Source organism: Semicossyphus pulcher, unplaced genomic scaffold (genome assembly GCF_022749685.1).
Source record: "Semicossyphus pulcher isolate SPU_LCO1_2020_fin unplaced genomic scaffold, fSemPul1.0.p SCAF_3, whole genome shotgun sequence".
In the NCBI taxonomy this organism is placed as follows: Eukaryota; Metazoa; Chordata; class Actinopteri; order Labriformes; family Labridae; genus Semicossyphus; species Semicossyphus pulcher.
Genome location: NW_027211704.1, coordinates 925488 through 949843, shown reverse-complemented (window position 1 = coordinate 949843; position 24356 = coordinate 925488). Strand labels below are relative to the sequence as shown.

Below are 24356 nucleotides of genomic sequence, written 5' to 3'. Positions count from 1 at the left end.
GTGTCTTCTTGACAGGGGACAAAAAAATGACACAACACAAACTATGTTTGCATTATTATATTTTATTTAGACTTAGCTAATAGTAATTAAAAATGTTCTGTAAAAGAAAGTTAGTCTAATCACGTGTGTAGAATGTCTGGCAACATATCAGAGGAGATAACAGACAAACAGTTTGTTGAACACTGACTGTAATAAAAAAAGAGATATTTTGGCAAAGTCTAGTCTATTGGCTGTCAACAACCTGTGATGCGGTGAGTTCACATGATTTGGTTCACGTTAGCAGCTGTGTTTTGTGCAAAGTTAGAGGGTTATCACAACATTTCCAACACCCTTTTGTCGGTGGTGCGTCGGGACCATTTCACAGACAGAATCGTACTTCGTCACTGATGCAGTGATAATGGAAACAGTTCCAATCTGTAAACCACATAAACAAATGACTGAAAAGGTTTTATCAAATGAAGCTGCTTCATCATTGAACACAACATTCAAATCAGATCAACTGTACCACAAATCATTTCTTCTAGTACAACATATCAGCTGGTTATCAGACTTCAGGATATATGTGAACTGATGGCAGACATAATAGCTAACGCTTTTTAAATAATATATAGGAAAGTATATACTCTTTGTAAACACTCTTACAGAAACATCTTTCGATAAATTAGGCTGAGATGTGTTTTAATTCATTTGGTTATCCGTCATAACAAAATACTAAGCAATTAAAATGTGACGTTGAAAAAAGATGTGATCACGAAAGCCTGAACAGAAAAATATTTTTACGCAAGGTGGAAATATTTTATTGTAATGCAATCTAAAAAAAAAAATCTAATTTTATTGGATCAATTGTACCGAGATGGTTTTCTGAAACATTATTCGTGACCATAGTTTGTAGCGTTACTATCATGAACTTTAGTCTATTACAAAGGTGTTATAATTATTAAGTCCAACCTGATGCAGTCTGACTTGGACCCTTCTACTTGAGAGACGAGTTGTACAAAACTCTCCTTAGTATAAGGGCTTGCTATCTAAAATAAAAATCGGACAACATTTTGTCAGCATCCTCTTAAGGCCGAATTTGCCTTCAGCTCATGAAGCCTTTTGTGTACCTGGATCATAAACTGAAAATGACAGGATAAAGCCACCATGCACTCATCTTCATGTGTACATAATCATCTACATTAGTGACAATAATTAAGACTCTTTACAGCATTAAGACTCATCTGTGCAGCTTATTAAAACATCTAATTTAGACTCTGTTGGTCGTTGTTTGTCTGATTGATTTGACATGTCAGTTTCCTTCTTCCACACGCCCACATTACAGAACTGGTGTTAAGACAACTGAGAGAGATCTTTAAACATACAATAGAAAATAGGTTCTTCAGCTCTAAAAAATATGTCAGATTTTATTGTTTCTTTACCTCAACATTGAGGCCATGTTTTTTTTTACAAGAATAAATTGATGAATGACTGCAGAGAAGTATAAAAAAAGACGTGGTTTCCCAGATCTGATTGGAAAAAAGGGACGTTGTGAGTCATCAACCACATTTCACTGCCATGATGTTTCCCCCTCTCTGTGCACACTTCTGCCCAGCCAGCTTTCTGCCACCTGGCTGCTACGCCCCCCCTGACTCTTTATTGGCTTTCCTAATGGTCGTGGAAGCCTGGCATGGGGAAGGGCCTGGCAAAGGCTTCAACGCGGTGGCGCAGCTCTGCAATGCGAGCCACAGTCTCTGGGTCCTGAAGAAGGAAGTTCTTGAAGTCCTGGAGCTTCACTGGAGAGGACAGCAGAGAAAGGAGATGGTGTCAATGTTCTTTGGGCGTTTTGTGTCTCTCATGTTTTAGCATTCAACTATTACAGGTAACATGCGGTGTGTTGTACTTTTGTCGTTTTAAGTTTTAAAGTGAAATTCTGGAAGATGTTCATGTAAATAAACGTCTGTGAGTCTCTCTCTCTCTCTGAATGAGGTAACACATGGTGACTGAGCCTGTGGCCCACTGATGAGAGCCTTTGCATCTGCAGTATATAGTATTATTATGGGCTGGGTGTCTGTGGCGGCGCCCAGTTAGTGACGCGTTTTCCATCAGCCAGCAGTGGTTGGTCTGCCAGAGAGGGTAGGCGGAGCTAAGCGGCTGCTTTTCCGCTCTCTGCAAGTGTTGCGAGTAAACAGTAATCTACTATGGCTGAACAAACAAAGAAAAGATGGATGACTACAGATACAACTTCAACAAGAAGTGAAAATCCAAAGAAGAAGAAACAAACTCGACGCTCAGATGAAGCAAACAGTCTGAAAAGGAAAGCGACCGTCAGCCAGGAAAATCAAGAGTTACAACCGGAGCCGACCGTGGACGTCACACATGCAGCACTGTGTGGATATCTGTGTGTTCCTGTAATTACTGTTTATCACCACAGGTGGCGCCAAAGAGAACGAAACTGAGATCTTTGGGATGTATAACAATGAAATCTAACAAACAGTATATTGCTACTTTTCTTGTCTTTGAAATTATGAAGTTTTAAAGTCTGCTTTAAAAATAGTCGAGAAGACAGACGTCCTTACTAACACGAGGCTACATTATGATCAGCCTCCTTTCTCACAGTACCTGTCTTCTTCTTGACATCCAAGGCGATCTTGAAGCCTTCATCCATGAACTCGACAACTTGAACAAAGTCGGCTTCTTTAAACTGTCTGGAGGTCAGGGCCGGGGCACCTGGAACCAAGAGGACAAAACCTGCAGCTTAAAATACAAACTAATCACCAGAGAGAGGAACCTGCAGAGCCGGCAGCTAAACGTGGGTAAAGATAAAAGTGGTTTCTAGATTTCACAAACAAAATAAAGATTTAATACAGAGTGGCTGGTGAGTTTGAACATTGATCTGTCAGTGGCTGTTGGATGTTCACATTTTAAAAAGTTAATCTTTCCCACCCTGCTAATGACTGGTAATTACCTGCTTTCACTTTTACAGGTCCAACTGTCTCTAATCAATTCCCCTTTTCTCCACTTAGCAGCCATATGGTCTTTGGGAAAAAACAGAACCCTGCAGCTTTTTGACATTTCAGTAATGAATCTACGCAGATGTTTCAAAACTACACTGATGCTGATGGGTCACTGAGGGGCAGTTCAAATCTCAATATAATAATAAACAATTGAGAGGGTAATGAGTGCAGTACGTGTTAGTGTAGATGAAGTACCTTGCCTTAAGACAATGCTAAATGTGGCAGAGGAGATGTGGAGCTGGTGAACTTCCTGAGAGATGATTAAAAACCCAAACATGCTTAATTAATCATGATGTGCTCGGTGCTCGTGGCTTCACTGGTAGCGGACTCATTTCCATACGCAGAGCCACATTTCAAAAAAGAAAGTACACCATGTTTAGTGAGGAGCATGTCCATGTGATTTCTGATCATACTCTTAATAAGTATGACGAGACCTCGTCTTAGTCAGGTTAAATGTAGTGTAATGTGAAGCTTCCTCACCCAGCCGCAGGCCACCAGGAGTCAGGGCGCTCTTGTCCCCGGGGCAGGTGTTCTTATTGGCAGTGACTGACACGAGCTCCAGCACCCTCTCTGCACGAGCCCCATCGATGCCCTTAGGCCGGAGGTCCACCAGGACCAGGTGGGTCTCGGTCCCGCCTGAAATATTCAGCAATATTTAAAAGAGGAAGAGAAGTCCACGGCTATGTAGGCAAGAACTTCACTCTAAAGGAGTTAATCAGATCACCTCGACTTTTCAACATGCCAAGGTAATGATTCGATATGTAGGACGTGAAACTGAATGCAGTTAATGTTGAAGCCAGATTGTTGTCAGGCCTTCAGTGCTTCACGTTTTACTGCATTCTGAGACAACAATGCAAAACCGGTTTCAGCCACCTCAAAAGGCAAAAACTATTTCAGTGTAAGTTTTTTGTTATGAAGAATATTTTCAACTTTTAATCTTGTTAGGAGACATTTTCTGAACTGTATTTCTACACATGCTGTGCTTTAGCTTCTGCTAATTTGCTTCTTTAGCTTCTGCTAACAGCGGCTGTGCTGAGTAGGGATGGGACAAAATATCAGGCAACATATCGCCGTACTGGCACCAAATAACCATATTTGAATTTACAAATGTGGCGCTCTGAACAGATTTCCTGCAGTTTTGAGTCACAGCGTCACTAGCTCATGACGGTGCAGTGGTGCTTATTACATGTATCCAGATTCACAGTCTGAAAACACACGTTCATCGTTTCATCCCAGTCTGAGTCAAATTCTGTGAAACACCAAACCGCAGTGAATAAACACTTTAATCCTGCACTTCACTTTTTTAGTGGCATTTTATATTCTTCTGTTAACCAGGTGTGGTGATGTATCATAACATGTTTGTCTTGCAATATATCAGTTATCACAGAGTGAGTAAGAACACACTCTTTTTACAGGTTTACAAGTTTCCTGTTAACAGTATATATAACGGCTGCTTTCCCTCTTCCTGTCCTTGTTTTAACCAGTGCCTATGAAGCGATCAGAAGTATGCACATAATGCAGCGTAAGCACAGGACTGGTCTGTGTTTTTTAGGGATCTACTGAAGGCTATACATCAAAAAAGAGCTGAGGCCAGAGAATTAAATGCAGTACAGGATTCAAGCGTCCGCTCACAACCAGAGAGTGACCGCTTTCATCTGCTTTTATTTTGTTGACTGACAGGAGAGCCGCACTGACATCAGCCTATTTGCACATCATGAATTTAAATGCTTTTCTGTTTTTATTCTGTCGTGCAATTTGCATTTTGTGACAGGACATTTCTCTTCATTGACTGTGCAGTGTTTTTTTATTGTTTCTCTCTGCTGTTTGCTGAGCCAGCGTCTCACAGGGAATCAAAGCAGAATGCTTAAATATTAGTTAGATTACCTGACACCAGGGTGTAGCCTTTGCTGAGGAGAGCTGTAGCCATCGCCTTGGAGTTCTTAAGTACCTGGCTGATGTACTCCTTGAACATGGGAGACTGTGCCTGGAGACACACACATATTTTATAGATAGAAAGGGTTGAGCTGGATAAAAGGATCAGCACTGAAGTGTCACTGTGTCAAGTTGTCCCAAAGCATCCCAGCAGGAAGATTTAGTTTCATTAAAAATGTTGATTTATGAGTTATAAACTGATTATTTGGGAACCAGCGTAAGAAAGTGTTAATCATTGCAAACCATGAGTTACTTTTGCATTCAAATTAAACAGCTGTATGTTGTGCTGACCTGTCTGAGTGCCACAGCCACACCAGCGATGGCGTGGTTATGAGGTCCACCCTGCAGGGAGGGGAAGACGGAGAAGTTGACCCTGTCCTCCAGGTCGTACATGATCTCCTTCCCCTTCTTGTCCACGGAGCGAACACCCTTACGATAGAAGATGAGGCCAGCCCTGTAGAGAACAAACTCATTACTAACAAAGCATTTTCCTATCTTCACTGGAACCCATCAAGGTTTCATTCTGCGTTACTTTGCCACAAGATATTATAACGTCTATGTCAAATATTACATCATTTTCATGGTGCCCTAAGGAACGAGACAGAAATTAATAATTACATCCTGCCGCTGAGCTTCTGAGCATGCTCTGTAACTTTAGCCACAACAGAGCAGCGGTTCATCTCGTTCTTACCTGGCTCCTCGGAGGGACTTGTGTGTGGTAGAGGTGACCAGGTCAGCATATTCGAAGGGAGAGGGGATGGCTCTTCCTGCCACCAGGCCGCTGATATGGGCCATGTCAGCCAGCAAGTAGGCCTTAATGTCCGTGCACAGCTAAGGAGGACGAGGGAAAGAAGGAACAAACACAAGGTTAGGAATTTAATTTATTTTATGAGGAAGGAAAATTAATATTGAATCACATTTAATTGTTGTTTGTTAACTTTTATGGTAAAGGAATTAAAATGACACCCTCCCTAATACCTGCGCACTGAAGAGCAGTCAATCAGTTGTTAGGCAATTACACTGAAGAAAGTGAAGGAGGTTTGAGTGCTGGCTCTCAGCTTTATTTGAATTATGCATCAGTATAAGATGAACAGTGGAGGAGTTATAGTCTTCTACACTTACAGGAGTCAGAGTCATTAGTGCACGTTCAGGAAAAGGCTGAATGGATTATATTTGGTTGCAGAACTATTGCATGCAGTAACAGGCTGAAGCCTACAGCTTATACAACACTTCTAAGCTTTCATCACTTCACACTAGTTTCAGGAGATGTGCCTTCACTGAACATGTCGGGCGTGTAGCCAGCGGTTAGCGATAAGCGACTTCCTTTTCCGCGTGCTGCGTTATTTACAGATAAAGAACCCGTTTGTCCTGTGATTGACTTTAATTAACGGCTCTTAATTTGGCCGAAATTTCAACATCATGATGCAGATAAGTAAAAAGTTAAACTGAAGCTTTGTCAGGTCTGTCCTCAAGAGGAGAAGAAAACGACTTTAAAATGCTCGTTTGCTGTCGGATCGATAATTTCTGATGCATTTGAGGAAGTTGGGAAATTTAAACGCTGAACGGCTTTCACAACACGTCAACTGAATTCATCTCAAGTTGAATTTTAGATGTAGAGCAGACTGTTAGCTGTTAGCTGTTAGCATGCCGATGTCTGTTTATACAGATTAATAAGAAGCTGAATCGTCATCAGGTGACGCTGATGGAGTTGTGATGTCATCGCGGTGGATTGCGTCCCGCCTGCTCTTGCTCTGCACATGGACTGTTTTTCCTGCATGCGCCGCAGCCTGCTGATACGTGATTGGTTAATATTACTCAGACTACAAGCGAACTACAAACAGAAACCAGAACACTTTCCGTCCCTGAAATCCACGTCCTGCCTACAGATATGTTTCTAAGTAGAATCTGTAAATAGAGATTACCCCCATGGTAAAGACCTGATGAGTAACTCTCCATCAGTTAGCAGCTCTTAAAGAGCCGACATGTCAGATGAGAGCTGGTGTTATTACTCTCCTCCACAGCCCTGTAACGTTGCAGTGTAATTCAATAAATCATCCGTCTCTTGCAAGCATTTATTGAAAAAGGCACAAACAATAAATAGCTCGCTAACATGCAAATGAGTCGCTGGCGAATGATCAGAGCAGTGAGCAATCTTTTTAGTGCTCCAATTAATATGCATTATCACGACAATCTCTCTTCCTCGCGTATCTAAACTGGATCAGCACATGTTTATTAGATTAAAAGCCAGGATAGATGCAGGGTAACTGGAGGGGGTAAAGAACACGACGGGGCGATGCACGCTGGTTGATGAACACAAATAGTGAAACAAATTTGAGAGAAGAAGGAGCCTGCTCCCATCGAGGTAACACAACACTGAAATTGTGGAGAGGAGCCTGGTCGGGCAGATTCTGCCATAAAACAGTGAACAGCTCCACAGAGACATGCCAGGGGGAAAATATGGCTCCACTTCAGGCCTAGTGGCTAAGTAGTTATGGTGCTTAATAAAAACACAGCTCTGTAATGGTGGGACACTCCATCTGATGGTGCTAGCTAAAGTGGAGCTCTGCAACAAAGGGAGGCAGTCATGGAGTGAATGAAGTGAACCAGCGGGTGGGTATAACAAAACAGATAAAGGGGCCTCTTGTGCACTGTCAAAGAGAGCAGTGAAGTGTGCTGTTAAAAGTTGCTTCTGTGTACTAGTGAGTCAGTACGTTTAGTTGGGATGAGTAGGTATGAGAGGAAGAAAGCATCTGTGTTATTGAGTGAAAGTGTGAGAGACCCGAGAAGTGGTTCGTGCCCATAAATGTTCAGTATTTAGAACCGACGGGTCCCTGCTGCGACACGGACATTAGTGAAGATGTGGTTGGAAGTGATCCTGCTAGGTCTGACCAAAATGATAAGCAGGTGTGTGAAGGTGACGGAGTCTTAAATAAAAGGACAAAGCTTAAAGTCCTAACGTCCTAATGCAGGAAGCAGAGAAAACAGGTAGCAGGAGAGGAAGAGGGAGACACACACACACACACACACACACACACACACACACACACACACACACACACACACACACACACACACACACACACACACACACACACACACACACACACACACACACACACACACACACACACACACACACACACACACACACACACACACACACACACACACACACACACACACACACACACACACACAAGCAGAGGGAAAGATGGGGTGAAAGCTGGGTGAGCTTTGAACACAGAGTTCTTCGTGCACCTTCTTGATGCGGGCGTAGTCAATGAGGCGGGCATAGGCGCTGGTGCCAGCGATGATGAGCTTGGGCCGGAACAGCTTGGCCGTCATTTCCATCTGGTCGTAGTCTATGAGTCCTGTTGCAATCTGCAAATAGACGGAGAGGGACACAGATTGAAGAGAGTTAAAAGAGGCAGAGGAGGAGAGAAGTGGAGGATGAATAAGTGAGAGTATTAGAGGGAGAGTAAGGGTCAGGGGGAGGGAAACAAGGAACATGAAAGGATGAAAAATAAAAAGTTGTTAGATATCTTGACGATCAAGAGCAAACATATGAACACGGAAGAGAGATTTCCTCCATTTGAAAATCATTTGATGCTGCTGCATTTGAAGTCCTTTGGCTACCTTAAAAGGGGAAAGGATTTATCTAAGGGAGACATTTCAACATATAATATCAAGGAAGAAGATGGAGCAATTGCAGTAATGCACCCCTACTTATCCTAATTCTACCTTTCAGGAACTACTCAACTGGTGTGCCGAGGCTCAACAGATCAGAGGTTAGTTGGGGGACTTTTAAGCAATTTGAGAAATAGGTTAGACAATCCATTGTTCAGGGGATGTACACCATGTAAAATGGAGTCAGCCAAATGACTAGTGCATCTTGTGCCTGACTCCAGTTTTAACTCCTCCTCCAAGCATCGGAGAGGAGAGACAATACAGGTGAGAGAAAGAGGGAACGACGGAGCAGAATAACAAAGTATGGGACAGAAAGGATGGAGGATAAGCGGGAGACAGAGAGGAAAAAGGAGCGAGAAACGGAGGAGGGAGAGCTTTATTTAGACAACCTGATAATCTCCCATCTCCAGAGCACATCTATGGATGCCCCCTCACTCCATCAAGCTGCTCATTGTGAAGACAGAGCCAGTGGTGCTGGCCAGCCTGTCGATTTCCCATTATCTCTCTCGCAGAGGGGTCCTGCCTGCCCATACATCAGCAGGTCTGGACATGCAGACGCTCATGGCCATCCATCAGCCGCTACCAACACTACCGCACGACTGTGACCCCCAGAATAAAACACTGCACTCCAATATACAATGCACTGATCAGATATACATGTTCATCTAAAAAGGGCTTGTCAAATCTGGTAGCACAGCTCTCATTGCTGGTGGAAAAAAGCACTTTAAATGTTTAATGTATTATACTACACTAAGAGGATTGAATGGTTGCATTGTGGGTAAGGAGGCCACGGCCAATCAACACACCTGTGTTTAAATCCCTCTGTTAACAAGCACCTGTTTCCTTCAGTTCAACACTGAACCACGACCCACAATGCAGCAAGAATGACTCCCCACAATAAGGATAACAGCATTTTAATTTCCTCTTGTAAGTTAATTTCATTTAAAAATGTACGACTTGATTGATTGATCAATGGATCCACGTTATGCACCGACCCTGGGGGATGACAGCAGACTGAACTGTCATTAAATGGTTTTTAGAGTGAAGTTAAACTCAGATATCAGTTTGTGTGTCGTGTTGCTTCTCTCAGTCTTCCATGACAGCTACACTGTGGGCTCTGTGGCACAGCTAAACATCAGACTTTATTCAGTCTTTACAGTGAATTCAGTTTCCCATACCAGCGCAAAACGCTCTACAGAAAACATACTGTGCAACATGTAAACTTAACACAAAGCTTGTCCATAAATATCGGCACAAGTGCCCCAATTACCCCCCGAAATTCTGAGTTTAGAATTTTCTCATGTCAAACAATATCTGAAAGATTAAGGGCAGGAACTGACAAAGCTTCCAAAGAAGGGATGGCTGTAAAACTACTGAAACATGGGAGAGCTTAAACAGAATGATGCAGCTGAACAAGCTGAACATCTAAGAACACTGTCGACCCAGGCACACCAGCAGCTCGACCAGCAGTGATGGCTCATGTAAGGGTCAGCCACACAGAGACTCTAACTGAGAAAGTTGTCTGTAAATGAATGATTGGAGCCCTGACATGAAGAGAGAAACAAAAAGAAATGAGCATGGATAATATACATTAAGAATTATATTATTCAACCTCCATCTGCCGAACAGCTTTCAAAAAATATAACTTCTGCTGGTTATATGATAATTTATCATTACAGAAAAAGTATGAAAAGAATGTTCTGGACTTTCCTGTTAGCTGATATCTGTTGGTCTCTACTTACATTTAGCTTGTAGGGCATGGACTCAAAATAGATCGAGGTCGCCGAGATCCTCTTCACATCAGACATGTAGCCGTGGGTCAGACTGAGGGGACAGACAGAAACATGTAAACAGACCGGAAAGCACAAGAACTGTTACATTAAGGTGCAAACAGCATGACTTATAATACAACAAATAGAAAATGAAATGTGCAGGAATAGACACACGTCACACTGTTGACTGATGTGAAACTGGGTCAGCCTTGAAGAGTGTGAGGGTAAGAGAAAATAAGTGACAGGGTGAGAAATAAGAATAAAAGAAAGCAGCAGTGACTACTGACTGTCCTCCGTCGGGCAGGTCCAGGCCCATGATGCGGTCGTGGGGGTTCAGCACAGCGGTGTAGGCGGCAAAGTTGGCGGGGGAACCAGAGTACGGCTGGACGTTGACGCCCCACAGAGCTGGGTCCAGGTCAAAGGCCTCCAGGGCTCGCTTCTGACACAGCAACTCGATTTGGTCGACCACTTCTGCTCCACCGTAGTATCTGAGGGCGGGGTTAGAAAAAAAGTTTATTTACTAAAACCACACAGGTTATCACTCCTGCAAATAACCTGTTGGAATCATAGACTGTATAAAAAGATGGCCGACATGACAGCTCCCTAAAAGTGAAGCCAAACCCTCTCTGTCGCCCCCTGCTGACTGGCTGCAGTATAGCTCATAAAGCCCGCCTCCTCCATGTTAATAGATGGAACATGAGTCAAACTATAAAATCAAAATACACGTCAAATACATTTTTCTCAAACATGGTTTCTGTCATTATAGTTAGTTCTTATCATGCTGATTTATGTCCCAGTTTATTTTTAATTAGTTATTTGATGCTGTCAAAATGATGATTGACAGCTCTGTTGACAAATCCGGCTCCTGCAGCCGATCAGTTCCTGATTAGCAGAGTGGAGGACAAACAGCGAGTGGAGATGTAACTAAGGCAATCACTACGGTCACTGACGTTTCCATACCTGTGAACTTTGACCTCAGACCAACACAAGAAGCTGTTCTGCTGTTAAACACGCCAGCGTGCGGGATCCCTGCTGTTTTTTTGGTAAGTTAAGTGTGTGTTTGGGTTAGCGGAAGTGGCTGCGGCGGCGCCACCCGCTGATCTCTACTGCGCAGACTCCAAATGACGTCACCATCGCAAGATGGCAGCGCCTATCACGGGGCTGTTTTGGCTTCAATTTTGTACAATGGGAGCAGATGGAGACACGTCGTCCAGTCATTGGTTGGAATCAGTTGTAAAAATCCACAACATTTAAATCTGCAATCTGATGTTTCAGCAGTGGACACCTTTTACATTGATATGGGGAACTGAAGAACATTATCGTTTCTCAAACATGAGTCCGATATTTGCCCTCCTATATTTCTGTTTTTGGTCTCTTTAGCTGCTAAATGCTCCACTATGTTCACAAGCTGGTCACTAACTTTGTGTGCTGTTTTGTGCTGAGCAGAGAGCATGCACTAGGTTCGTAACATGTTGTCACATTCTTTGTTATATGAAGGCGTTGCTGATATCGAATTACTGTTAAGCAGCTATAACCAATATTTTAATGATATGTGCCACAATCAGCACTATTGATCATAAAAATGTAATCGAGACAAATGTTAACCCGAAACTAGCGCAGCAGCTCTGGGACATCTCAGGTGAAAATGCTCGTCAAACCTTTTCAGTGTAATTACAGATGAAGGAGCAACAGATGGCTTCTGTACAAACCACTCATTCAATGAGATCACCCTTTTGTTTCATTACATTAAAGTGTAAAACAGCAGATGAGTAGGATGAAGGGGGGTAGAAAAAAATAAATGGCACAGTCTGTGGGAGGGAGGTTTACGGTCGGCTTGTATTCCAGGAATCAAAAGGCATCAAATGAGAAACATTTAAAAACATGTCAGCGCTCTGTGTGCTCCTGATGAATGTGAATCATCAGAGGTAAATAACTGAAAATGGGAAAACTGAATGTAGTAAACACGCTTCTATTAGCCTGGGAACTGTACACCCTCAGGAATACTCTTTGGACAGGCAGCAGCTGAGGAATGTTTGCTGTGTAGATGGCATCTACTATTATAGGGCCAGCTATAAACACAGTGCGTGTGTATGTGTGCATGTGTGTAAAAAATATCCTCAAGCAGAGAATATCAACAATGTTAATAAGCTGGGTGGGACTGAATAAACACGCTCACCTTCTCCCTGGGTAGCCTTCCGAGTATTTGTTGTTCAGACAGGAGCCCTGAGCTTCCAGAGCAGCTCGACTGCAGAAATTCTGTGGTGAGAAAACACACACGCACGCGCGCACACACACACACACACACAAGCAAACACACATACACTTGGATCAATGGCGCGAGTGGACAGAAGGGACAAGGACCGCAAATTAAAGTGTGTTAAGTGATAGTGAGAAATCCCCCTCCAGCTAAAGGCAATCATTACAGTATTGAACCTCTGGACTTCCACAGACTAACACTCTGCACTTCACAATGCTTATTGCCTCGCTGCGGGAGGATACAAGTTAATGTGATAAACTTTTCTGCACATCCCAAGAAACAGAGGTGTGGCTTTATTATTTAGGACGCATTTTCAAAGAAAAACTAAAAAATTAAATGAGTATGCTTTGGAGCAAAAGATGTCTTATTGACTCCCAAAAGTTTTCTTTAAAGATTTAACCTGGAAGATGTCCATGTAAATAAATGTCTGTAAGTCTCTCTCTCTCTCTGAATGAGGTAACACATGGTGACTGAGCCTATGGCCCACTGATGAAAGCCTTTGCATCTGCAGTATATAGTATTATTATGGGCTGGGTGTCTGTGGCGGCGCCCAGTTAGTGACGCGTTTTCCATCAGCCAGCAGTGGTTGGTCTGCCAGAGAGGGTAGGCGGAGCTAAGCGGCTGCTTTTCCGCTCTCTGCAAGTGTTGCGAGTAAACAGTAATCTACTATGGCTGAACAAACAAAGAAAAGATGGATGACTACAGATACAACTTCAACAAGAAGTGAAAATCCAAAGAAGAAGAAACAAACTCGACGCTCAGATGAAGCAAACAGTCTGAAAAGGAAAGCGACCGTCAGCCAGGAAAATCAAGAGTTACAACCGGAGCCGACCGTGGACGTCACACATGCAGCACTGTCTGGAAGTGTGCTCCTGCAGTTACCGGTTATCACCACAGGTGGCGCCAAAGAGAACGAAAGTGAGATCTTTGAGATTATAGCTTTAACGATTGTTTGCGGGCAGAAGAAAAAGCTGTAATGTAATGCAAATGATTGCCGTTTTATCAACCAGTAACTCATATTGGACACATTCTATAGACCTGATTTTAGAAGACTTATTTTATTTTATACTGAATGACTTGTATTTTTATAAGGGCAGCAACAATTTGTTTAAAAATCAGTTGATCCACTTGTTTTTGACCATTTTGATTTTTAAGCTAAAAATACTAAAACTCCTTTTTTTGCTTTTCTGAAGTGGTTTTCAGTTTCTCTTTGTCTGATGTGCTAAAGACAGAAATATCTTTGTTTAGGCTGTTTTGTCATAAAACAATTAATAAAGAATATAATCATTAGATTAATCAATTATGAAAATAATCATTAGTTTCAGCCGCTAAACGTGATGTTAATCTAGTAATTATAATTTCCCACCAGAAGTTTCCATCACCCCGACTGATTAGACGACACCTTGAATTTCTTCTCCTCAGGGTTTGCTGTGTGTAGGTTGATAAATCTTGCTGAAGTCTTTTGTTCATTCTACTGATAATAAAATGTGGTCTAACGTCTCCCAATGTTCCTGCCACAACACACGACACTTTCCTTCCCTCTTCTCCCCGGTGGATAACACACATCAACTGAGCACAGAAAATTCTACCAAATACTGATAGCAAATCATACAGAGCAACACTCATACATTGAAGTTGTTCATTTGTAATTTTAAAGAACGAAAGTGAAAAAACACATTAAAATATGGTATGAGCATGTTAGATCAATCACCAGATTAACACTGGGCTTAGACACTGTTGTCTTGAAGCCTTGTACAGCCCACTGAAACACTGCACAACATACTGAACTCTAATAAACTCTGCATGATGTTACATGTAATGAAACACTGTCTGCATCCCTGATTGTGTCTGTGACTGTGGGAAACCCTAAAACACTCCATCACACAGACCGGCCAGTAACACGGTCTGACACAAAACAAACAGTCTCTACTCTCTTCCTCTTCGGGCTGGTGTGTGTGTGTGCGTGTGCGTGTGTGCGTGTGCGTGTGTGTGTGTGATTATGCTAATATGTCACCTAGAAGCCAAGAGGAGATCAAGAAAAGATAACAGCTCCAGTAACAGCTCTCTGCTGCGTCTGTCATGCTGTGGATCGTGCATATATCAGAAGAGGAAATGCATATGCTCCTTAGCGTCTTTAAGTGTGTGTGAGTGAGAGTGTGTGTGTGTGTGTGTGTGTGTGAGTGTGAGAGTGTGAGAGTGTGTGTGTGTGTGTGTGTAAGAATGTATGTTTCTTATTTAAGGAGGCCTTCCTGAGCTGTGCTGTGATGTTGCCTCGCAGAGTGAGGCGGGGAGGAGGCAGGATGAAGATATCAGCTTTATCTCACACTAGAGCGGTCAGGCTTTGTGTAGAGAGGGGGCCGATATACTCCACTGAACAACTACTGTGGCGAGGAAGAAACAGGAGGAGAGAGAAAGAGCAGGACAAGATAAAACCCCGTGTGCTCTTTTGAATAGTAAGATTTTTCCATTTCACACCGTCCAGCCTCAGAATGGAAACAAAGAGTTGCCAAATGATTTTGTAACAGCTGAGCTATTCCTGCTTACACAAACTACCATATCCCTCTGTGAACGTTTTGACTGACTTTATACGAATTTCTTATTTTTCTGAACACAACACTCGTCAGAGTTCATGTTTTGTATTTGTATGTTTGAGGCAGAAGGTCACAGTTTTGCCTAGCAGGCTTGGAAACATAAAAACACTGCAGATTAACAGCTATAAAATATTAAAACAGACAACAGCAGAATGATTTAGGAATAAACATGTGTAATAAATGAACCCACGTTAGCAGGGTCTGAATTCATTTGTTGCACTGGATGTGCTGTGTTTATCTAGAGTGAGCGCTCTGATAAAACACTGATTGAGCTTTTACTATCAATGCTGCAAGCAGTTAAAAAACATCCATCCATGAAGCTAGCAAGTGTTCATTCATCCAATTATTAATCAGAGCTGATGAGGCATTCTGAGCTCCCTGCACTGCCAACACACAGCGGCGGTGCTGCCAGCTCCCACATGCACTGAGTAAGTGTTTACGTTGACGTTACGTCTTTCTTTAGAAATGAGTCACTCAAGACAAAGACTTTATAAACTTCACAAGGATGCTTAAAGTCTTCTTTGTTATTCAGAGAATCTGTCCGCATGTCATCTGCATGCCAACATTCTGAAGGGGTTAAAGGACATGTAGTGGTGCTCCCAGATATCTGGTCATTCTCTGGGCATTGAGTTTCCAAATAACCATGCACTGTAAACTAAAAACATCTTGAGTTCATTTATAGATCCACTAATCAGCACACAAGTTATCCTGGCATCCCAAGCAGGCTTGTAACCAGACTTCACTTTTTATATAATGTCTTGCAGCCAATGTCTTTCTGCTGTTTAATGCTCAATTAAATAGTCATTTGTTTTACCTCCGATGCAATGAGCTCCAAGCCGCGGCACTGCCTGTCCTTCTCCTTCTGCAGCAGGTCCCACATCTCGGGGTCGTCCTGAGCCAGGCTGTCCTGGCCCGTCCATGGACGATCTTCATCCACTGCACGGGGGGCGGCGTGGGACTGCTGGCCACGCACACTGAGACGAAGTGGGGCTCGCTGGCACAGTGGCTGAGGGCACAAGAGTGGCAGGGATGATGAGATATGATGAGAGAGGGGGCATACAGAGAGAGGAGAAGGTTTATTAGTTTTGACTGCAATAAAACATGTCTAAGGTTGTGGAGATCTTTTCATCAAAACCTGCAGATTTTAATATTTAAGCAGAATATCACGACTGCACTGCAAAGAACAATAGCCTTAATAAAGGTACCATGAAAGAGTAAGACTAGATTATGTTTCTGTCAGTAGGAACATTACAATCTATGAAAATGTAACTACGCAGGGAATAACAAACATTATTTTTCTAATGAATGCATTGGTTCATTTTACACATTTGTGGCAGCACTCTGATGATGTGTCCTATATAAATAAGGAGACGTTTCAAGTCCCTTCCTCTCTTCCTCCAAATGCAGTCCAATGTCTGGCCCTGGTATAATTAAAAACTGGCGTGTTTGCATGATATCAATAATCAGCATGGTTGTTGAATTATGCCTCAATCAGCACTTCTACAAACTGAGGGACCGACTTTTACAGCCTCAGTGTACCGAAGGAGGCATGTAGAGAACAGATTCAGCACTTCCTGCTTATCTAATCTGGACTGGGGCTGGCGAGGTCTCCTGCTGCTGCTGCAGCAATGCTTGATCATGTGCGTGTGCAGAGTCCACACACTTCTCACTGTCTGTCTCTGTTTCACGAGTTAACACGAGTCCTTTAGTAAAGCCAACTGGGTTCAAGTCCAGGTATTCTCCAGTGTTTCTTTTTCAATAGATTCCCTTTCAAATGTTCTTTTAAAGTTGAAGGATGTTAACCACTGCACTGAAGAAATTACATTTGTTATTTTTTATGCTGTTATACAGGTGATAGATTACTTTAACACCAAATTTCAGAAACCAAATGACCCGTATCCGTGTCTTTAAAGGAGCAGTTCCTGTTAAAGCTGCTGTCAGTCACAGCTGGTGTTCTCTGTAATCCATAGAAGCAATAATATTAGAAATTGGCGCCATAGCTGTGGAGAAAGTCATACAAACAGCTCATGGTTTCGCCCATTCTACATTCCTACAACACCCAGCATTCATTGCGCCCCTCCCTCTGAAAGGAACGGCCCAGCGAGAGACGCTGGACTGAAATACTACCGTTTCTTTGCAGGCGACGGCTCAGAGTGAAACAGAAGAGCGGTCGAAACACGACGAGAATATACCGGTGGATCGTCTAAAGAACCTTCAGGTCTGCAGTCGACATTTCAAACCTGACGATTCTGAACGAGACGTGACATCGGAGGCGGCGTCCGAGGCTGAGGAAGTGTAGTTTAGAGAGCTCCCTGGCATCCGCAGTCGTTTGTCGGAGGTTTTCCAGGGCCCATTGGAGAAGCCAATAGCGCCCTCTAAAGGCACAGAGCCAAGTTGCATTTGTTTCTACCATAATGACATTAGCTCCCCGTGATAGCATGACAGGACTGAGGGGGAAATTGGCGAACTGGCCCTTTAAGCACCATGTGAGATGAAAAAAAAATCCTCGACAGGTTGATTGCACTCAGAACAAATTTGGTCCCTCCCATCATTTAAATCAACAACATGATGATGACTCTGTGTTTGGGATCAATCCCACCTCTGCTAACCTATAGTGATCATTTGTACAGGTGTGCTGGGGTGTGAGGGACAACCTCCCTTTAATAGCATCATTAAAAAGTAATTAACACAATGCTCAGGACTGGTTGACGACACCCCCATGAAAAAAAAAGCTCAATTTACGCTAACTCCATGTGGTGTAAAAATAATTTGGGCACTTAATCTTTGGCAGTGTCTATAGTGCAATGTAAATCCTGCAACAAGACCAACTGTAGTTTTTACGACATATTTAAAAAGTAAAGAATCTGATGGATGGGCAGAAAAAATAAAAGCAGCATTAAAAGAGGAATCTTCTCAGCAATGCTAAAAATGCCAACCAGTGTCTGACAATGCAACACCTTTAGTAAAAACAAACAGCTCATAGGAAGTCTTTATCCTGAGGAACAGCTTGCAGATAGTTTATCCACTCCATCGCTGTTTCACCCACCCTCTCTACCCGCCTCTTCATCTGCTCCCTGGGGCGGCAGAGGGGACAGTGGTGACATACCAGGGGAGGCGTTTGGCACATTAATGGCTGATTTCTAACAGTCTCTACTCTGGCCTTCTGTCACCGGTGGCAGTGGTGTTGGTGGAAAAGGGGAGAGGGCCCCCCCTCTGGGTTCTGGAAGAGATGAAGGCCTGGGGAGACAGGTCGGGCTGCCTCTGAGGACACGTTTCGCGCAGAGAAATCACACGGGTCATTAAATGTTGACGGGGACTGTCCTTTGCTGTCTGCGTTTCAGCCGGGACACACCAATGCCAGGGAAAGCAGTGGCAGACAACCCAACACAAGCCAAGACTGCTGTGGTTACAGCGCAACTGACGGCTGCAAAACAGACAAGGGTGCCTCCTCCCCTCCTCCTCATCCTCGCCTTTACCTTCATCCTTGCTTTCCTTTTCCCGCCCTCCTCCTGTCTCTTGTCATGTCACCCTACGTCACTAAGCATGCAGACAAGTGGCGTTTTTATTAGTTTTTCTTGTTATTGATATTACAACCGTCTGAACAGGGACAGCACTGGGCTTAAACAAACAATACACAGGTCAGTCCCTGTGCTCCGCCGCTCCGCTTTCCTGCCTCATTTGTCAGCACTGATCATTACGGGAGATTAATTAATAAACACAAGGTAAACTGATCCAAGAAAAGTGAGAGCCAAGATACAAGCACCAAATATGTCACAGCAGGACTATTTTTAGGCGACAGATGACGCTGTCGTTTGAAGGTGAACTTGATGAAACCTGTGCTGCGAGGAAAGGGGCGGGATGGGCCACATCAACATGGGCACAGAGCACAAAATAATGGCAGAGTCACAGATGCACTGCATCTGCGTGACAATGATAAGGTAAATGTTGGCAGTTTACCTTTCCCGTCAAACATCTGTGCCCAAAGACCAGTAGCATAGAGGAAGAAAGGGAAGAAAGGAAGTCATTTCATTAATCCTTGTTCTGTATTATTTTTGCCCATTTCCTGCAGCAGCTCCTGAGGCGAGTCAATTTTACAGATGACTGCTGTCCATCAGTGGCCGCACCAAACAACAATCAGCCTGGTAACAGAAGGAAACAGAAGGGACTAAGAAGAGAAACTGACGAAAAATCACATACGTGAGGTTAGAGAGAAGAAGTGTCAACAGGGCAGCAGCATCCGTCAGTCTGACACGCCGCTGCCTCTTCCCCTGTCACTGACTAATAGCAGGGCTGTCCGTTACAAATTGCCCCGTGATTCAGTCTGGATAACACTAGACTGAGAAATCTGGACGGGGTGAAGAGGCGTGAAGGGACGGACGGAGGCAGAGTCCTCAGCGACTCCACTCTATTCGGGTCAAAGGGTTGTGAGGGTGACAATCAGAGACGTAAGCAATGCCTGCAACAAAGCCAATCTTTAGGAGGTGTAGGCGCTGAAATGATACGTTTATGCTGTAATCTTTCCACAACACTTCATGTGGTGAAGAAGAAGACAGCCTCAGGGCATCCAGGTGCCTGCTGTGGACTGCATGGTTGACATAGTTGGGGTCAAGCCATGACCTTTCTTGCCCCTGCCCCACAACAGTCCCATTGTTCCCGTCGAGTACAAATAAATACTGGGTCATCCTGCATCAAAAATTCATCTTCAGGCCACCTAAATGACATTTCTGAGCAACCTCGATATTGCTAAATCCGTTCTAAAACTTTATCTTTAATTAGCCTAGATTTGTGAAAAATGGGGTGAAGCTGGTTATTATTCTTTCAGCAGTCAGGAGAGAAAATCTGTTTTCAATGTGCAATGAATCTAAAGAAAAGTGAAAGGCTGTCTGACAAGTGAACGTCACCAAACAAGGGCTGCACTAACAATTCATGTCAACATCCGCTAACGTGATGATTCTTCTTCAAGTAAACACTTCTGTTCTGAAACTAAAAAAGCTGCTTGTAATTTTTCATAGCTCAAAGTGATCTAGAGACAGAGAAGGTCAGCACATGCTGAGACAACTGAGAAGACTTTGCAAGGAAGTAATCATTTGTAAAATGCACGTTTCCCTTGAAAAACTGTCCTGCTTTAAACATATGCATGTGTGTAGTGTGGATGTCCTGGCTGGCGATGGGGAAAGTGTTCAGGCTGGTTTTGACATGAAGAACACCTGAGCTTTGAAGGACATGGCCGCCATCACAAACGAAATGAAGGAAAACATCCTGCTTAACAAAATAAATGGATGACGCCATGAACCAAGGCACACAACATGTTCTGTTCTCATTCTGCTGAATGAATAAAAACTAAAGTAAAAGATTTCTGCAGGCCGGTGGTGCGTTAGCTTATCTCGTGTGTGTGCCAGCATTTCATTGGAATTGTGGTTCTAGATGTACGTGATGAAGACACAGGGTGTGTCAGGCTAAATCAAAAACTATTTCTGATTGCTTAATAAGTGGGTTATGAAAGCTCACCTGTGTTGACTGTAACTAGGATTTGCTGTAAATGTTTTTTCCCGCAGAACAAAGCATGACTAGGAGGAGTCACTGTAAGCACCAGACTCCAAAGGGCAGCAGGCCTCCTCACAAGTACGAAAACACAGGATAACTAATCTTCAGTCCACAGCACAGATAATGACTTCTTTTAGTACAGATTTATACAAAGAAGATTTACTATCATACTGTATAGTGACACGAGGATTCAACTTAACCTTCACCAAGGGTTGCCTGCAGAAGCTGTGTTTAAGAAAGTTGCCCTCTTTCTGTCACTGGCTTGAAAAAACAAATGCACATACAAGCCAGATCAAGATCCTTCCGACACCAGGCGTGCCGCTTTTTGGAAAGAGACCAAACCAATAGTTACTTGTGTTGAAGTAATCTCATTTCTACATATTTTAATATCTAATGCAACAGATGAACGACTAAAACTGCCACATACAATAACTGCACAGAGATCTTCCTCTCACGCACACTGATCCTGTGGAACACAGGAGGCCTTCACCAAATTTAAGAGTCATGTGAGTCCTTCAGAAAGTTAATGAAGTTGCACAATTAAACTATTAAAACAAATAGGAAAAGCATGCATGCATGTGAATCTGTCCGTACAGTATTAAAGTTCAATCAGAACTGACAGTGACCTATAAAACTATGTCTGAATACATGCCACATAAATTTTGGCACAAACTTGCAATAGCCTAGTTGTTTCAGAGAAACTGCTGAAATTCACATCATCTCAAAAATGGGTCACTTCATGAAGTTCAGAATTAGGCTATTAATATCCTTCAATCAATGCCCCCATCACCCTGACGTCTCATCTAGTCACAGCTGCTTTAATAAAACGCTGTCCAACTAACTTTTAAATTAAATCACTGGGTGACCAATTAGTTACACACAATGTTTGCATTAAGAGAGCTGCTGTTAGAACTGGAGACGTCTTAAACAGATATAATCACTATGAATATACAGTCCTGTACATCGATGCACAAAGGACTGGCAGTGTTGTTGTATTGGTCTACATTATCAATAGTTGTTATAGTGGTTTCCTCTTCCTGCATACATATTTAAAATAGTAGCTTTGGTCTGTTTCATTAACTAATACAAATTCAGTCTAATCTTTGGTCAAATTTTTGTTGGAACCGGTTTAGAGAGGAGTTAATCTAACGTCTAACATCAGTGCTGTTCAGACGGGGGTAAAAGATTTTAGGCCGTGCCCTGATGTAACTCAGCTAGAGCACTAAATATTAAAGTTTATGCAAATCTGATCACGCTAGTAGCTCTTCAAAACATTTGGCTATTGACAGACACAGGTACTGAAAATATGTCAACCCTGAAACATAATGTAATGTTTTAAAGAAAACCGTCAGTTTAACGCTGCCTGGACCTGCTAATACGTTCATTTTACTTCAAACACCCAAAAACAATGGATTTTATTTGCAATGAGTGCGTTTCGGTAGTTAAACAATATAATATTTAGAGGCACCACATCGAAGCAAATCACAAATAAATTATTTTTCTTTTCAAAAGTGAAAAAATAAACTTTTTTTTTTTTTACTACATTTCTTTGTGTTTGTTTAAAATGTATCATTTACCAAAAGCTAAAAAATAGGCTGCTTAAAATGTCCTTCTACAGTTTCTGGTTTTAAAATCGAATCGTTTTAAGAATTTAATTTGTACTTGAATAGCCCTGTTATAGGGTAGTATTCTATATCAGGAATATTAAGCTAACATTATCCTTATGACTTATCTAAAGTAATAAATACTTTCACTGTCAAGAATCTGCTGACGCTGCTGCAACGATGAGCATTGCTTCCCAAGTTTGACGAAAATACAGCCTTATCAGTTACATCATTATCTCAAAGCAGGAGGTTAATATTTGCTTGCTGCACCTTCAGCCTCGTTTTGCACTTTGAACGTGATTGGGGGCTGGACCCCTAACTAGTTAATAATATAACATTGTATGTAACTTTCCCTTGTGTTATCTGTGTCATAACGGGGCTTTAACTTGACTTCAAGTCACCCCTGTAAGTTATAAAAACAGTGTGTGCAGTGCTGAATTTAAAAAAAAGGCTATTTTTTTTATGTCATAGCGTATAAACATTTAAAACAAGAGAGCTAAATCGGCATTGATGGAGAAACAGGGTGATTCGTGTTGTTTCTTGCCCACATGATGAAACTGAGCAGTCGCTGTTGCATCATTACGTGGACACAGCTGCAGCTCTGTAACATGCAGCTAGCCTGCTAGCTTATCCACTAACTAACAACCTTACTACGCTGTTTCCCAAAAAATGCCAACAGGACAGAAAACATAGATAATGCTGTGAATTTCCTTCAATTTGGTGTTAATTAAACACATTGATGTAGCGGAGGAGGGAAACTTAAACCCCCACGCGACTGTACGGTAGTACTGAGCAACACTGATGTAAGCTAGCTAACAGTTCTGCCTGAATAGAAGCGCCTGGGAAGTTACGCAACTCGTCACAGAATATATGACACAAAAACAGCACACAGTGATATACTGACCCGTGTGAGTTGTCTCAGAGCGAAGGACAGCATGTTTCCAGTTGTCAGGCCAGAGGAAGAAGCAGCACAGCCAGGCGACACACACCGCTGACAGGCTCCGAAAGGGCTGTTTGAAGTTGATGGCAACGGATGGTTACGTTTAACCTACCGCAATGGTTGATGGGAATCGTAGGCAGTTGTGAGGAGATTTCGCAAGCCAGCAGTGAGCCTATTAACAGCCTATCACCCTTTACTACTGTATTATTACCATATTTCCTGTATTAAATATGCCAAACTAAAAGTTAAAAGTTGATGAAGAACAATGTTCCCTCTAACTATTACACTGTATGTTTAATTATTAAATTATCGATTGTTGTTCATTTATTTAATAGAAGGATGTTACTCATGTAATTCTATAATGCAATTATAAATGATTTTCATTATGGATTAATCTAACTTTCCTGATGAATAGTTAATGTAAACAGCCCAGAGCTCAGTGATAACCTCACAATGGTTGTTTTGTCCAACCATTGGTTCAAACACAAAAATGATTCTAAATAAACTTGACAAATCGTCACATTTAAAAAGCTCACATTGGACTCAGTTATATTCCTGTTGTGTCTCCTGGTGCTTCTCTTGTAGAGTTTGGATGCTTTCTCTGAGTTCGTGGTGCTCCGTCGGTCTCCCAAAACATCAAAACATCACAGAACACATGAGGAGTGTGACTTTAAAGTTTGAACAAATGTTTTGTTTTTTGTTTTCTATGTTCATCCTCCTTCCCCCACGTCTGAAACCAGATGTGAAATCAGATTATGTGGCAGGCACACAGGTGTGAATGTGAGCATGAATGGTTGTCTGTCTCTATGTATCAGCCATGTGATTGACTGGCGTTCAGTCGAGGGTGTAACCCTGCCTCTCGCCCAATGACAGCTGGGATAGGCTCCAGCCCCATGTGACCCTGAGCAGGATACGAGGTATAGATAATGGATGGATGGATGGATCTCTAAAGTGCTGCTTTCAAAACACTCAACTGTCTTTATCGTCTCATAAATGTGGCATATGATCAATGTGTCATAAAATAAATCTCAGTTTA

General features: G+C 42.5%; 1 protein-coding gene across 1 annotated transcript; it reads right to left on the bottom strand.

Moving 5' to 3' along the window:
• Positions 1-42: 42 nt before the first annotated feature.
• On the bottom strand, positions 43-23375 carry shmt2 (serine hydroxymethyltransferase 2 (mitochondrial)). The gene is made up of 12 exons (XM_069678794.1): positions 23285-23375; positions 16047-16238; positions 12561-12640; positions 10672-10872; positions 10355-10436; positions 8184-8306; positions 5617-5756; positions 5217-5379; positions 4878-4977; positions 3474-3629; positions 2599-2706; positions 43-1772 (listed from the first exon to the last, which is right to left on the bottom strand). The coding sequence occupies exons 1-12, from the start codon at positions 23315-23317 to the stop codon at positions 1645-1647; spliced, it is 1506 nt and encodes a 501-aa protein (XP_069534895.1). The 5' UTR covers positions 23318-23375; the 3' UTR covers positions 43-1644.
• Between the last annotated feature and the right edge of the window lie 981 nt (positions 23376-24356).